This window comes from Doryrhamphus excisus, chromosome 13 (assembly GCF_030265055.1).
Source record: "Doryrhamphus excisus isolate RoL2022-K1 chromosome 13, RoL_Dexc_1.0, whole genome shotgun sequence".
Lineage (NCBI taxonomy): Eukaryota > Metazoa > Chordata > Actinopteri > Syngnathiformes > Syngnathidae > Doryrhamphus > Doryrhamphus excisus.
In genome coordinates, this window is record NC_080478.1 from 9,226,807 (window position 1) to 9,239,998 (window position 13,192).

The window sequence follows — 13,192 nt, forward strand, 5'->3', positions numbered from 1 at the left end:
TTTATCCTCACTGGGGTCACGGCTATGCTGGAGCCTATCCCAGCTGTCTTGGAGCGAGAGGCGGGGTACACCCTGGACTGGTCGCCAGCCAATCACAGGGCACATATAGACAAACAACCATTCACACTCACATTCATACCTATGGACAATTTGGAGTCGCCAATTAACCTAGCATGTTTTTGGAATGTGGGAGGAAACCGGAGTACCCGGTGAAAACCCCTGCGCGCACGGGGAGAACATGCAAACTCCACACAGAGATGGCCAAGGGTGGAATTGAAATCTAGTCTCCTAGCTGTGTGGCCTGTGCACGAACCGCTCGGTTACCATGCAGCCTATCCCTAAATTTATGAATCTAACAAAAGCATTTGGTACAATCATTTATTCATTTTCTACCGCTTATCCTCATGAGAGTTGCCGGCATGCTGGAGCCTATCTCAGCTGTCTTCGGGCGAGAGGCGGGGTACACCCTGGACTGATCGCCAGCCAATCACAGGGCACATATAGACAAACAACCATTCACACTCACATTCATACCTATGGACAATTTGGAGTCGCCAATTAACCTAGCATGTTTTTGGAATGTGGGAGGAAACCATGAACATTGTGATTGTGATGTAATAATAATAACATTATATAATAATATACATAATAATAACATTATTAGATTTAAAGGGGTTAAGTCTAAGCAATGAAGTTGACAACTAACATCAGCTCCTCGCATTAGCAACTACATAACAATTGTTTTGACCAGCATTATATTTGGCTTTCAAATAATGTCTTTATTTCCAAAAATAAAGCACCTGGATATCGCCATTGTATTTCCCAACACTCATCTTTATTAAATAAATACATCAAAAATATATAATCATGCATCAGACAGACGTGAACATTCAGGCCTGTTGTTACTGGGGCAATTTTGGAGGTAGGACTCGCCCATGTGTCAACACATCCAACAGAATAGAAAAATGGTCATATCAGTATAAGATTTGTGTTAAGATTAATCTACTGTCTATCTCTTTCTATACATCACCTCAACAAAAATACCATATCATCTTTCATTTATTTTGTGGGGTAGTTTACAGTACATACACTCGTGCCAAATAAATATGACTGCATCACTGCAGTTTTTTTTTTAACAGATGCAGTTTCAACTTAGTATTTCAAACAGGAATAAGCCAGTGTTTTCAAAAATGTCAGAGGTAGAACATGACATTCCACAAAAAAACCAAACATACTTCTTAATACTTCTTGTCTGTGATTTTGGCTGTCGTTCCTCTCTTGAGTGGAATCAAGCAGGGAAAAGTCGTCATTTTAGGGAGAAATTTCGCATTACCTATGGAAGCACATTTCTGCGTGATGATACAAAGGTCCTTCAGAAAGAATAGAAGGGCTTACAACTCAACCCTTTTTGAAATTATGATTTTGTGATATGATTATGAAACAAGTGGGAATAAGACTGATGTAAAAAGCCTAATTGGATACACTGTAGTTGCATTTGGGTTGTATTTATATTTTCAGTGGCACCTCTACCATACATACATACATACAAAAGACCAGACCTGCCAACATGTAGTATGCACTTTTTGTACCCGGCATACTCTTGAATACTCTGGTACGCTTTAAAGTTCTCCAGTACGCAGCCAGCTGGCGTCGCAAATGTCACTCTTATATTGTGTACAAATTGATTGGAATAAAATGTGATCACAATGGAATTCGTACACATAACATTCCCCGTCTTACTTCCTCTCCAAGACACCCCCTCCATTATGTCAAGCAGGAAGAAGACACTATAGTACGTACAGTAAGAATACAGCAGCTATACATTATGTACACTTATCCCATGCTGCAAAGTTGTGTGTACACTAAATAGAATTAAGGCAATTTCACGAGTGTCCTGGTGTACGGATATCTATACTGTGCAATACAGCATCAGATTTAAAGATCACATTTTTTTAATATAAAAATAAGACGAAACATTGCTCAAGTTGTGTTAAAAATCTTACAGCTTGCATCGGAACCATTGCCTTAATAGCTTCACTTTATTCTTAATTTTGTAATTTTCCCCCTCTTATTACAATTTATCAGTATGTTGAAGGTTCTGATTTAATAATTAACAACACAAGAATATCTATTTCGATGGTTGGCTATACAGTTACAACAAGATTAATATTTAGCATTAGCTATTATGTTGTCAAGTAGGCCCATATTATATGAAGTATAACATTACCACCCCCGCATTGAGCGATGAAGTCATGCTTCCATTATACCGTTGGTATAATAATAATATGTGTTTTGCTGGTTTTACTAACAGTACCAAAGTTCTATGTGAAAGCACAGTATGGTCATGGTCTGTGTTGCCGTAGGTGGTTTCATCCCAGCGCTTCTAATTATTATAATAAACTGAGAAATCACGGAATTGCTACACTGCAGTGAGTCTCTGGTACTCCTGCTACACTTTTAATATGACATAGAATAGAAAAAAAGTGTAGACTGCATTGAACATGCCTTGGCTGGGATACATAAAACAACACTGAACACCCTTTGTCACACCAAGTATGCTGCAGAGAACGTTTAAGACATACAGTACAGAAGGCTAGTAATCATCATCATGCATAAACGACAAGCTCTTCCTGGTCACATTAGTTCAGCAGGGTGCCGTAGAGCTGCGCCTTGGTCAGACTGTCCTTCCTCGTCAGCCCCATGCTGCCGAATTTTTGGTATCTTGGAGAGGTCTTCTTCGGGAGCGCAGGGCCGACAGCGCTGAGGGCGGAACTGGAACTCGGGCGAGGCCTGATGTTCGGTCTCGGGCTTGGGTAATGCTGAAGACTGGAGGCTTCTAAGGAGCTTTGGTGTAAGGACTCGGCTGAGCTTCCGGCGCTCAGATTGACATAGTCCTTCTTGGCGCTGCCGCTTGCCGCCATCCCTTTACCGCTGCTTTCCTTGTCTTTAGAACTTCCTGAGTGGACCAAGCTGTCTGGGTTGCTGTCCTTGGTTCTGTACAGCACAGAAGTTTTTTTCTGTTTGCGAAGCTCCACAGGTGGAAGTTTGCTGCTGCGGCTGGGGGAAGGGGAACCCACGGCGAAACACTGGTCCAGCATGTGACTGTGGAAGACGTCATCTCCCTCTTGGAAGCTGCTGTACAGAGATCCCTTGGTCTTGCTCGAAGGTCCCACAGCGTAATGGCATTCTGAGAAACTGTACGGGGAGACCCGTCCTGTGACATTACGATAGGACGATGAGAATGTGTTGATGTCTTCAACACTCAGCTGTCTCCACCGGGTGCTCAAGTCGTCCTCCGGGGCATGGACGTCAGCCCTGCTATCCAGAGTTCCTCCCTGTGCCTGGCCTAAGCCGGTTGTAGACCCCATGCTTTGAGAGGAGGCAAGGCGAGGGCTGCTTGAGTGGTAAGGTTCACTGAAGCAAGAGGCTGTCCTTGTGTACGCTGGCGAGGTGCCCTTCTGCGGGCTCCTGGAGGTGACCATGTGCTGAATGCTGTTGGACTTCGGGAAACCTGGGCTGTCTTTATCATAGGAAGACATGCTTTTACGTTCGTACTCCCCGCTGCCACCCTCCCGCCATTCCATGTATAAACCCTGGTGAGAAGTAGATAAAGTGCTACTGGCTGTGCGTGCTCCCGCTAATCCGCCTTTATCGTCTGACGCAAGACTGAAACTGGAGTAAGAACTAGAGGCGGGGAGGCTTCCGGCACTGAACTGGAAGGGTGATGCCGGCTCATGATGGGAGAAGCTACCTGAGGCGTAGGCTTCCTCGTCGGGGTTGCTGTCAGTGGAGTTCTGACCGTGAAGCTGGAGCAAAGTGGTACCGTGGAGGTCCATACTCTGCCGGCGATCTGTATCCTGCCAGCGTTCGGGGCAGTAGAGGGCAGTATCGCTGCAGTACAGGTCGGAAGTCTTGTATGCGGTGCGGCGGTTGAAGTGATCATTAGTACCTGTTCCTGTCATGGAGTCTCCATCTTGCGGGTGAGGGCTCGGGGAGTGAGTAATGGGGCAACTGTTTCCTGGTTCAGGCTTTTCAAGGACCTTGGCAATGATGGCTGTGGGCACGGCATCAGAGTAATTGGAGTGGCACATTGCCATGGTGGCTTCACTGCCCTGATTATGTTTCTCCATGTGGGAACTGATGCGCTCCTGAAAGTCCAGTGGCAGCTGCAACACGGAGTGACAAAAAAAAGTCTGATAAATATTTAAATACTAAAACAAATGAGTGTAACTGATACCAGGCGACTCGTTTTTTGGATTTAACAAGACACGCTTTGGGGAAAACGAAGTGAAAGTTTTCATTATTTGTACAGTGAGCACAAATTGATTTCTTAAGGATTATTCCCAGATTATGTTTCTCCATTTAAGGTATTTTTTTTTTATTGCTGCTCCTTTTGGTCCTCCATGTCTTGTTCTGCTTCAGAAAGTAATTCATTCTCCCACGGCTCACACACTCGTGACCAGCTCGTGTTTCTCCAGGGACGTGCACTACTTTGCCCCTCTTATGAACTTGTCAGAAAACTGCTGAACACCACATCCATTTATTTATTTGTTCCACCGTGTTTCCCAACACAATTCCGCTTTCCTTCCCGGGCTATGTTGTTTACGTGTCACCAAAGAAGATATTTTTATTCATCATATTGTATCTTTTCATGTGTTTGTTCTATATTTTCTTGGAACTTCCAAACATTCCTTTTACTATCTTTGCCATAGCTCTCTGTCAATTACTAACTCGTGCCTTGTGGCTATTAAATTTGGCAGTTGGATGTTCCTTTTCAAATTCTTTCATCCTCCAGTGCTTTCTCAAGCAAAAAGCCCCTCATTTCCTCTCTCACTCTGAGGCCTGTCTTCCTCAGTCTACCATCAAATACATATCAGTTCCAGAGGGAGCGTCTTAGATTCAGATTAAACCAGAACTGCCGGTCTCCAGCTGGGAATAGGGGAAAAAAAGATAAATTACTGACTTGACTTTGTTAGAAAATAGAAGCTCGCCTCGGCAGAAAATAACCTGCATCTTGTAAGTGGAGGCTATTTTTAGCAGTTGCCAATTCCCAGAAGGAATACAAATGGAAAGTAGGTGAGGATGCTTGGACCGAGCTAGCTCAGCATCGGCTGTTATCTCAGGCAAATCTTAATTAGCAGTACCACCATCACTACATTCTGTTGGCTTTTTAATCCATCCACCGGCATACACTTCAGCTCCTCTTGTTCCACTTATTGCTGTTAATGGTTTAACGCCTCTCCGTGGAAGTGACACTCATTATATTATGCCTTCAAGCAATTCTACGCTTTTCTCTGTGAGTTATTGGTTGGGGATTCTGCCTATGGAATGTGCATGGCATTTTCAAAAAACGTCGCTTTGGACCGTTATTGCTATTCAGAATGACGTCCGCAACCTCAAACAGAAGATAAAACGCCTTCTTCCCTGGTCTATTATGGTTCAACTGTAGTTCAGTACAAAGTTCAACTACAACAACGCACAGATTTGAAAGGTTGAGTGATCCAGGTTTGTGTCACTCTAGATCAGGGGTGGGAAAACTTGACTTGCGGCCCGCATTGAGTTAACAAAACTGTCCGGTGGGTCAAATGCCCAATCTGACCAGAACTTGGCTCATGGGACCAATTGGTGAGGGGTAAGGTTGATGCAACTTCATGTCAAAAAATGTGCACTATCCCTTTAATTTGTGTGTTACATATTTGTTGACTTGTATTTGTTAGGCACCGTGGTTGCAGTACGGTAGTTGTCTGGATTACTGCATCTGAAAAGCAACCTAAACCATCAAAACATTGTCTCAGATTGAGTCATGTTGCTAGCTTGTATGTTAAAAGTTGAAATTACTTTGGAATCAACTCGTGGGCCAGATTCAAATACTTGGCAGGCCGAATGTGGCCCCCGAGCCATAGTTTGGAGTTATATCAGGAAGTCAGATGTACAAATGTGTTGGATTAAATGTACAAACATTGGTAGTATAGTGATTCACATAGTCCTTAATGTGCCTTGTTGGCTCAGGGATTAGTTGACCATATATTGATTACCGAAAACTACGACACTGAGATTCTCTAGTTTAGACAAAGATGCCTTATAATTTCAACACATTTAAAACAGGAGTGCTCACATTTTTCCAGCCAGAAAGCTATGTTTAAAATGACCAGGTCCCAAAGATCTACTTCCTACTATAACCGTAGAAAATATATTTATCAATATATTAATGTGTATTATGGTGCTGATCAGAATTTTAAGACCTGAAAATTGCAAGAATTGACATTTTACGCTGTTGGATTTTAGTGTTTCAAAATGCAAAAAGCAGAAATGGTAGCGAGACAACAAAATTTCTGAGGAAGCATTGTACAGTGTTACAAAAAACAACCATTGAACTGAAGTAGGCCTTTCATCATTTGATCAAGACCGTAGCCCAAAAACCCCACCAAACCCTCCTAAAGTAAAATGTTCAGAAAAGGACTCGGTAACGAGTCCCATACTTGTTCAAAAATCCTCAAAAATTTGTTTGGGCATGCTTGCTGCCAGTGTTTCCAGGAGGCTAGTGGGAATGTTGCTACACATGGTCAAGAAGGAACTGATGGCCATCCATCCCTAAAATGTTCTCAACTGGATTTATGACAAGGGAATACGCAGGATAGGCCAAAAATAGGGAAGTTATTGGACAACACACCATGTATCAACCTTCATTTGGGCCGAGGATCCTCACGAGTCTTGAAGGACAGCCAATCCGATCTTGTGACATGTTTTTGGGTCTACCACTTGACTTTTTTGTTCCATAACCCTCAGGATCTTTGCAGAAGTTTCAAATGAGTCTAATATCTTAATGCGCCCAACCTCAGCAGCAATGACGCCCTTGCTTATGCAGCTCAGCAATCCGACTGCGTTCAAACAGAGAAAGATTTTTTTACTTTGTCATCAAGAGGTCATGATGGTGTGAATACCTGACAGACAATGACGTTGAATTCCCATTTTTGCCAAGATTTTGACTTTTAAAGTCTTTGGTCCTAAACTTTTGATCAGCCTATTTCACTTTAATGCAGGGGTCTCAAACACGCGGCCCGCGGGCCAAATGTAGCCCGCAGGACACTAGTTTGAGGCCCCCGCCTTGATATGAAAGTTTAATGTTAGTGCGGCCCGCGCAAGTTTGATATGGATGCTGTATGGTATCATGTACCCAGAAAAAATTATTATGTTTGATTAATGTTCATGTTAAAGGTTAAATAACTGTTAATAGTTATCCTCCCTATCCGTGTGGAAGTGGTACGTTTTTGGCTTTTTAAGTTTAAAGGAAATAACTTGGAGGCTACCGTTTAGGTCGCTAGTTCTCTAGTTTGCGAGTTAGCATGTGTCAGTTGCGCAATATGTTGTAAATAAAAAAAGTATAAATGTGACTATAGTCGTGTTTTGTCATGTCTACAGGGCTCTAATAATGCTTTGTTCATTTTAATCTGAAAAAAAAGAATACCCACCAACTATATGTGGTTTCTTAAGATTTTATTATTTGCTGTTTTATTATTATTATTATATTTATTTATTACTGATTGATTGATTTTCTTTATTCTTGATTTGTTTATTTATTTTTCATCTTATTTTGTGTGGAAAAATGAAAATTAAGATATTTGAGAACAGTGGAATGTTTCATCAGAGCTTTTCTTGTAGAAAATCGGAACCAAAGCAAAGTTTTCTGTTTTTAATAAAGGCGTTTTTTGTTTTTTTTGGAAAACCTGATGCGGCCCAGCCTCACCCAGACCCTAGCTCCAGTGGCCCCCAGGTAAATTGAGTTTGAGACCCCTGCTTTAATGCTTCTTTGAAATAGATTTTTTGGTCTCCCTCCCATTTTGTCTTTTTGCATTCTGAAGTTCTACTCAGAAACTCCTTAGAATCCAACAGTTTTTCAACTTTAGAATGTACATTATAATCAGAAGAAACTTCAATCGGCAAGCGTCAGAGGATTAATCTTGTTCATATGTTTTTTCTTTGGCTTTTGCAGCTTTTTAGCAACACTAATTCAAAATGCGACCTACAGGGAAAACTCTCAGGGAATGAAAACCAGGACATTTTCAATACTTTCTAATAAAAAAAAGAAAACAGATGAGGTGAGCTTCAAAACCAGGCTTCACTACACACCTTAAAACTAAGCCTGGAGCTCTGCCAGCTATCCATTAGTCAGCTACAGGCGTGGGAGCTATAAGTTTGTCCTATTTTGTTTTTAAGGTTAAAACGTGATGAAAATGTGCTGAATGTTAGTCACACAGCTATGCTAGTGTTGCTAACATTTGTGTCCTCCTTTCCTACTACTTAATGTTACACTGTTGTAAGTGATATATGACATTTATTATGCTGAGCAAGGGCGGAGGTACAGTGTATACTATGTTGTATATGTATATGTATATGTTGTGTCTCCAATAGGGTTTACTAGAAGCTCTTTTAAACCGTCTAAATTCCACCATCAAGGCTAGATTGAAAAAAACCTTTAAGGGTTCAACCTCGGCGGAGGTCTGCGCTCTACTGAGTTGTAATTCCAGTATACAATATACAATATACAACAATATACATCAGTAGTTTGCAGTGCTGTAGGAATACACTACATCATACTGAAACATATTGCTAATCTTTTGTCCCCTAGCTAAATAAGATTACCTCTCCTAGATGTAATGCATTTATTTTGGGGCATTAATATAGTCAATAGCTCACCTCAGACATCTTGTGAGCTCTGTAATGAGACTTGGTGCAGTGTAGCAGCTGGGCGGCCAGGTTGCAGTCTTTCCTGTACAGGTCCTGTAAGAGGCACACATGACATCCATTACTATGTTCGTGCGGCACCCAAGAGAAAGAGGGAGGGGTTATGAGTTTAATTGCCCACTGGGCAAAATTGGAAACACTTTAAATTGAAGCTTGGTGATAGCTGTTTAATTATGTTGTAATTAGGGTAAAATGGGCGGATCATTTTAGGTGCAGTGATGCGGTGTTACAGTGGAGCGGTAGTGCAAATTGTTCAAATAATGTATGTGTAATTCAACTAATTGGAAGACTAAATGTATGAAGAAGAAAGGTGTTCAATAGGGGTAACCTTTAGAAAATAAGTATTCACTTTTCATGCTCTATGATTGGCCAGTCTCTGTATCTAAAGTTACTTGGTAAACTTATCTGGTGATGTATGTGGGGCATTTGACAAGACAGCGCAATGCAAGGTCTGGCACCTATGCATCAGTCATTAGTATTACCGCTTTTTTCCCCTTTCCTTCAGTGTATTTTTATCTTATTCCATGAAGTCATCATGCTACTAACAATATGAATCACCAACATAACACACATCATTTAATTATAAAGTCTTACACATCACTTATACACATGCACAGTACATACATATATAGTGGAATAAAACCACTATGTACATCTGTGTAATATTTTGTTTTTTACATTCAATATAGTTACTCCAGACTCCATTCACTGTGCAATATCTGATCAACCTCCATGTGCAATATTAAGGGCTCTAAATGCAATATACTAAGTTCTATGTGAAGTATTTCCATAATGCCTCATATTAACTCGGTGTATAGACTGGTCATATATCTCATCTTGTTTCATATTATCTACATACTGTATTGTATATAACTCTGGGAAAAACTGTTGATTTTGTTAATACTTGGGTTGTTTATATTGTTTATTTTTCTATATTGTGTATTTTGTACTGCTTAACTGATTCTGTACTCTTGCTGCTGTGCAATACAAATTTCCCCACTGAGGGACGAATAAAGGCATATCTTAATCTTAATCTTAATCTTAATCTTAATAATAATCGCAGTAATCAGCAATTGTTATATTTACTATGAACAGATTCAGTTGTAACTCATCCTTAGTGCCAACTAAACCAACTAAATACTGCAGTTGTCTGGGATAAATTTGAGTACTGTGCATCTTACTTTTATAATATTTTTCAGGCAAATCTATTTGAATTAATTACGCACAATGTGGCTTTTGTCTCTTCTAATTGTTGGAGATTCTACATTCACTTAGCCATGGAAGCTATTGCATCATTATCTCAATTTCTGTTTTCGTTCTCTAGAGAACATGTATTCCACGTAGAACACAGATGGTAGTCTCCAGACACAGCATATGCACTAGTTTCTTGTTTTCTGTATTGGCCTGCATTGTTTTTTTTGTCTGGCTGGGTTGTTAGCACTTTTCCACTGTGAAATCAGTCCGCTAGAAAAGGTCACAGTCTTGCCGCACCGTAGCCTCCATGTGTCTGAAGCTTGACAATTCTTGCCAGAGTATCAAAGCTTTCACTCTGACAGCTTTGACTCCCCCACCAGTTAACAGCAACTTTGTTTCCAGTAATTTTATTCCTTCTTTTTTCTGTTGCCGGAAGGGATTACTCGGAACCCCTGTGGATTGCGCGGACAGTTCAAATATTAGGCTATTAAATATGCACTGCAGATTCAGCCAATGCTTTTGAACAATAGCGGAACCTCTAAAGTTGAATTTCTCTGTTGTTGGAGTTCAACCTTATTTGTTTTAATGCACAAAAAACAGGAATTTGAACTGCTGTCATACAGCAAAACATGTGGAACTGTGAGACTTCAGCTCTGTGAGCATCTGAGGCAGTGACGTTCAACAAAAATTCAAATACTGTAGGTCCAGTTTGTGGTTTAGTGATTCCAGAGGGAAGAATGAAAAAAAAGTAATCTTTTCAATCTGATGACAACATGTAATAGTTGCAGTATCTTGCCGTATTTTGATGATTTAAAACACTACCGAAAACTTGGTAGTTTCATATACACTTTTTCGACTATATCACGAAGCTGAGATGCAAGTTTTTCCTTGAAATATATACAGTAGAATGTTGGTTTACAAACTATCACAGGCATAGACATTCAACATGAAACAGATTATTGCAGTTTTCTATGTCGAAAAAATGTTGACATGTGAGGTTAGAGGTTGTACCATATTGTATGAGGCTATAAAATAAGCAATATCATGTTTACTCTACAGCAGGGGTCTCAAACTCAATTTACTTGGAGGCCACTCGAGCTCGGGTCTGGGTGAGACTGGGCCGCATCAGGTTTTCCAAAAAAAAAAGCATTTATTAAAAACAACATTTTTTTTAAAAACTTTGCTTTGGTTCCAATTTTCTACAAGAAAAGCTCTGATAAAACATTCCACTGTTCTCAAATATCTTACTTTTTATTTTTCTACACAAGATAAGATGAAAAATAAATAAACAAATATATAAGAATAAAGAAAATCAATCAATCAGTAATAAATAAATAAATATAATAACAATAATAAAACGGCAAATAATAAAAACTTAAGAAACCACATATAGTTGGTGGGTAGACAATTTTTTTTTTCAGATTAAAATTAACAAAGCATTATTAGAGCCCTGTAGACATGGCAAAACACGACTATAGTCACATGTATATTTTTTTTATTTACAACATATTGCGCAACTGCAGGGTCTTTTGACACATGCTAACTCGCAAACTAGAGAGCTAGCGACCTAAATGGTAGCCTTCAAGTTATTTCCTTTGAACTTAAATAGCCAAAAACTTACCACTTCCACACGTATAGGGAGGATAACTATTAACAGTTATTTAACCTTTAACATGAACATTAATCAAACGTAATAATTTTTTCTGGGTACATGATACCATACAGCATCCATATCAAACTTGCGCGGGCCGCACTAACCTTAAACTTTCATATCAAGGCGGGGGCCTCAAACTAGTGTCCTGCGGGCCACATTTGGCCCGCGGGCCGCCTGTTTGAGACCCCTGCCCTATAGGCTGTCATTTGTGAGATAGCAGTAGGTCAAGCTCATTAGTTGCAATGGCTGCCGTGCAGCAAACTCTTGAGGGCTGACCCCACTCCAAATGAACTTTGACTCCAATCAAACTCGAGAAGAAATGTGAGAGGGATTGTCCAAATACTGTAGTTCGACAGAGCTCAAAACTGCCAGACAGCAAAGGGAGGCTTGGCACACCGAAACCTGGCGTGCCTGCAGCCCCTCAAAAAGATCTACTCTTCAAATGACTTCAAAGAAGGACCAGCAGCACATTGCCACGTTTCCCCAAGGAGATCTACAGAGGTCCCCTGTTTCTGAATTCTGACAGCCTCAAGGATGGCCCATTGATTTGAGTATATTCACCCAAAAACAACTAGAGGCTCTGAGTTAATACCACCGTCTGTTATGGCTCCTTGGAGCACAAATACCCAAGGTGTCGTGGAAATATATGAGAAAATATTGGCAGGAAGAGAAGCTGCTTTTTAGGTCTTTCAAGCCAACTGCCATCTTAACGCTAACAAGCCAGGATTACAGACCAGGAATGGAAGGACTGCATCCCCAGGGCCTCAAGTTAAGTATACAGTACTAGACTTCATTTATGTGTCTGCAGGCAAAATTGACGCATATTTTATAATTTCACCTTCAAAATAACAGTTTTGCAGCCATGTTGATTGTAGACCCACTCGTGATTGAGTCGATAATCATCAGCTTAGGTTACTATTTACTATACTAGACAATGTTTATTTTAGTATTTGCTATGTAGATACAGACGAGTACATAATTAGCTTGGCTAGTTAGCCTCTGAGCATGGCTTTATCTTTGGATATGCTATGTGTATACAGATGAGTACATAATTAGCTTGGCTAGTTAGCCTCTGACCATGGCTTTATCTTTGGATATGCTATGTGTGTACAAATGAGTACATAATTAGCTTGGCTAGTTAGCCTCTGACCATGGCTTTATGTTAAGCATATGCTATGTGTATACAGATGAGTACATAATTAGCTTGGCTAGTTAGCCTCTGACCATGGCTTTATCTTTGGATATGCTATGTGTGTACAAATGAGTACATAATTAGCTTGGCTAGTTAGCCTCTGACCATGGCTTTATCTTTGGATATGCTATGTGTGTACAAATGAGTACATAATTAGCTTGGCTAGTTAGCCTCTGACCATGGCTTTATGTTAAGCATATGCTATGTGTATACAGATGAGTACATAATTAGCTTGGCTAGTTAGCCTATGACCATGGCTTTATCTTTGGATATGCTATGTGTATACAGATGAGTACATAATTAGCTTGGCTAGTTAGCCTCTGACCATGGCTTTATCTTTGGATATGCTATGTGTATACAGATGAGTACATAATTAGCTTGGCTAGTTATGTAGATACAGATGAGTACAT

General features: G+C 40.4%; 2 protein-coding genes across 2 annotated transcripts in view; one reads left to right on the forward strand and one right to left on the reverse strand.

The window, feature by feature from the left end:
* Positions 1–13,192, forward strand: part of wdr25 (WD repeat domain 25) — a 44,835-nt gene that overhangs the window by 25,250 nt on the left and 6,393 nt on the right. The gene's annotated exons all lie outside the window — the stretch shown is intronic.
* The window catches only part of LOC131140758 (uncharacterized), a 54,242-nt gene continuing 41,641 nt past the window's right edge, over positions 592–13,192 (reverse strand). The window contains exons 6-7 of the mRNA XM_058091464.1: positions 8,695–8,778; positions 592–4,166 (exon numbers count right to left, since the gene is read on the reverse strand). Of these exons, the coding sequence (XP_057947447.1) occupies positions 2,640–4,166; positions 8,695–8,778 (1,611 nt within the window). The 3' untranslated portion in view covers positions 592–2,639. The remainder of the gene's footprint in view (positions 4,167–8,694; positions 8,779–13,192) is intronic.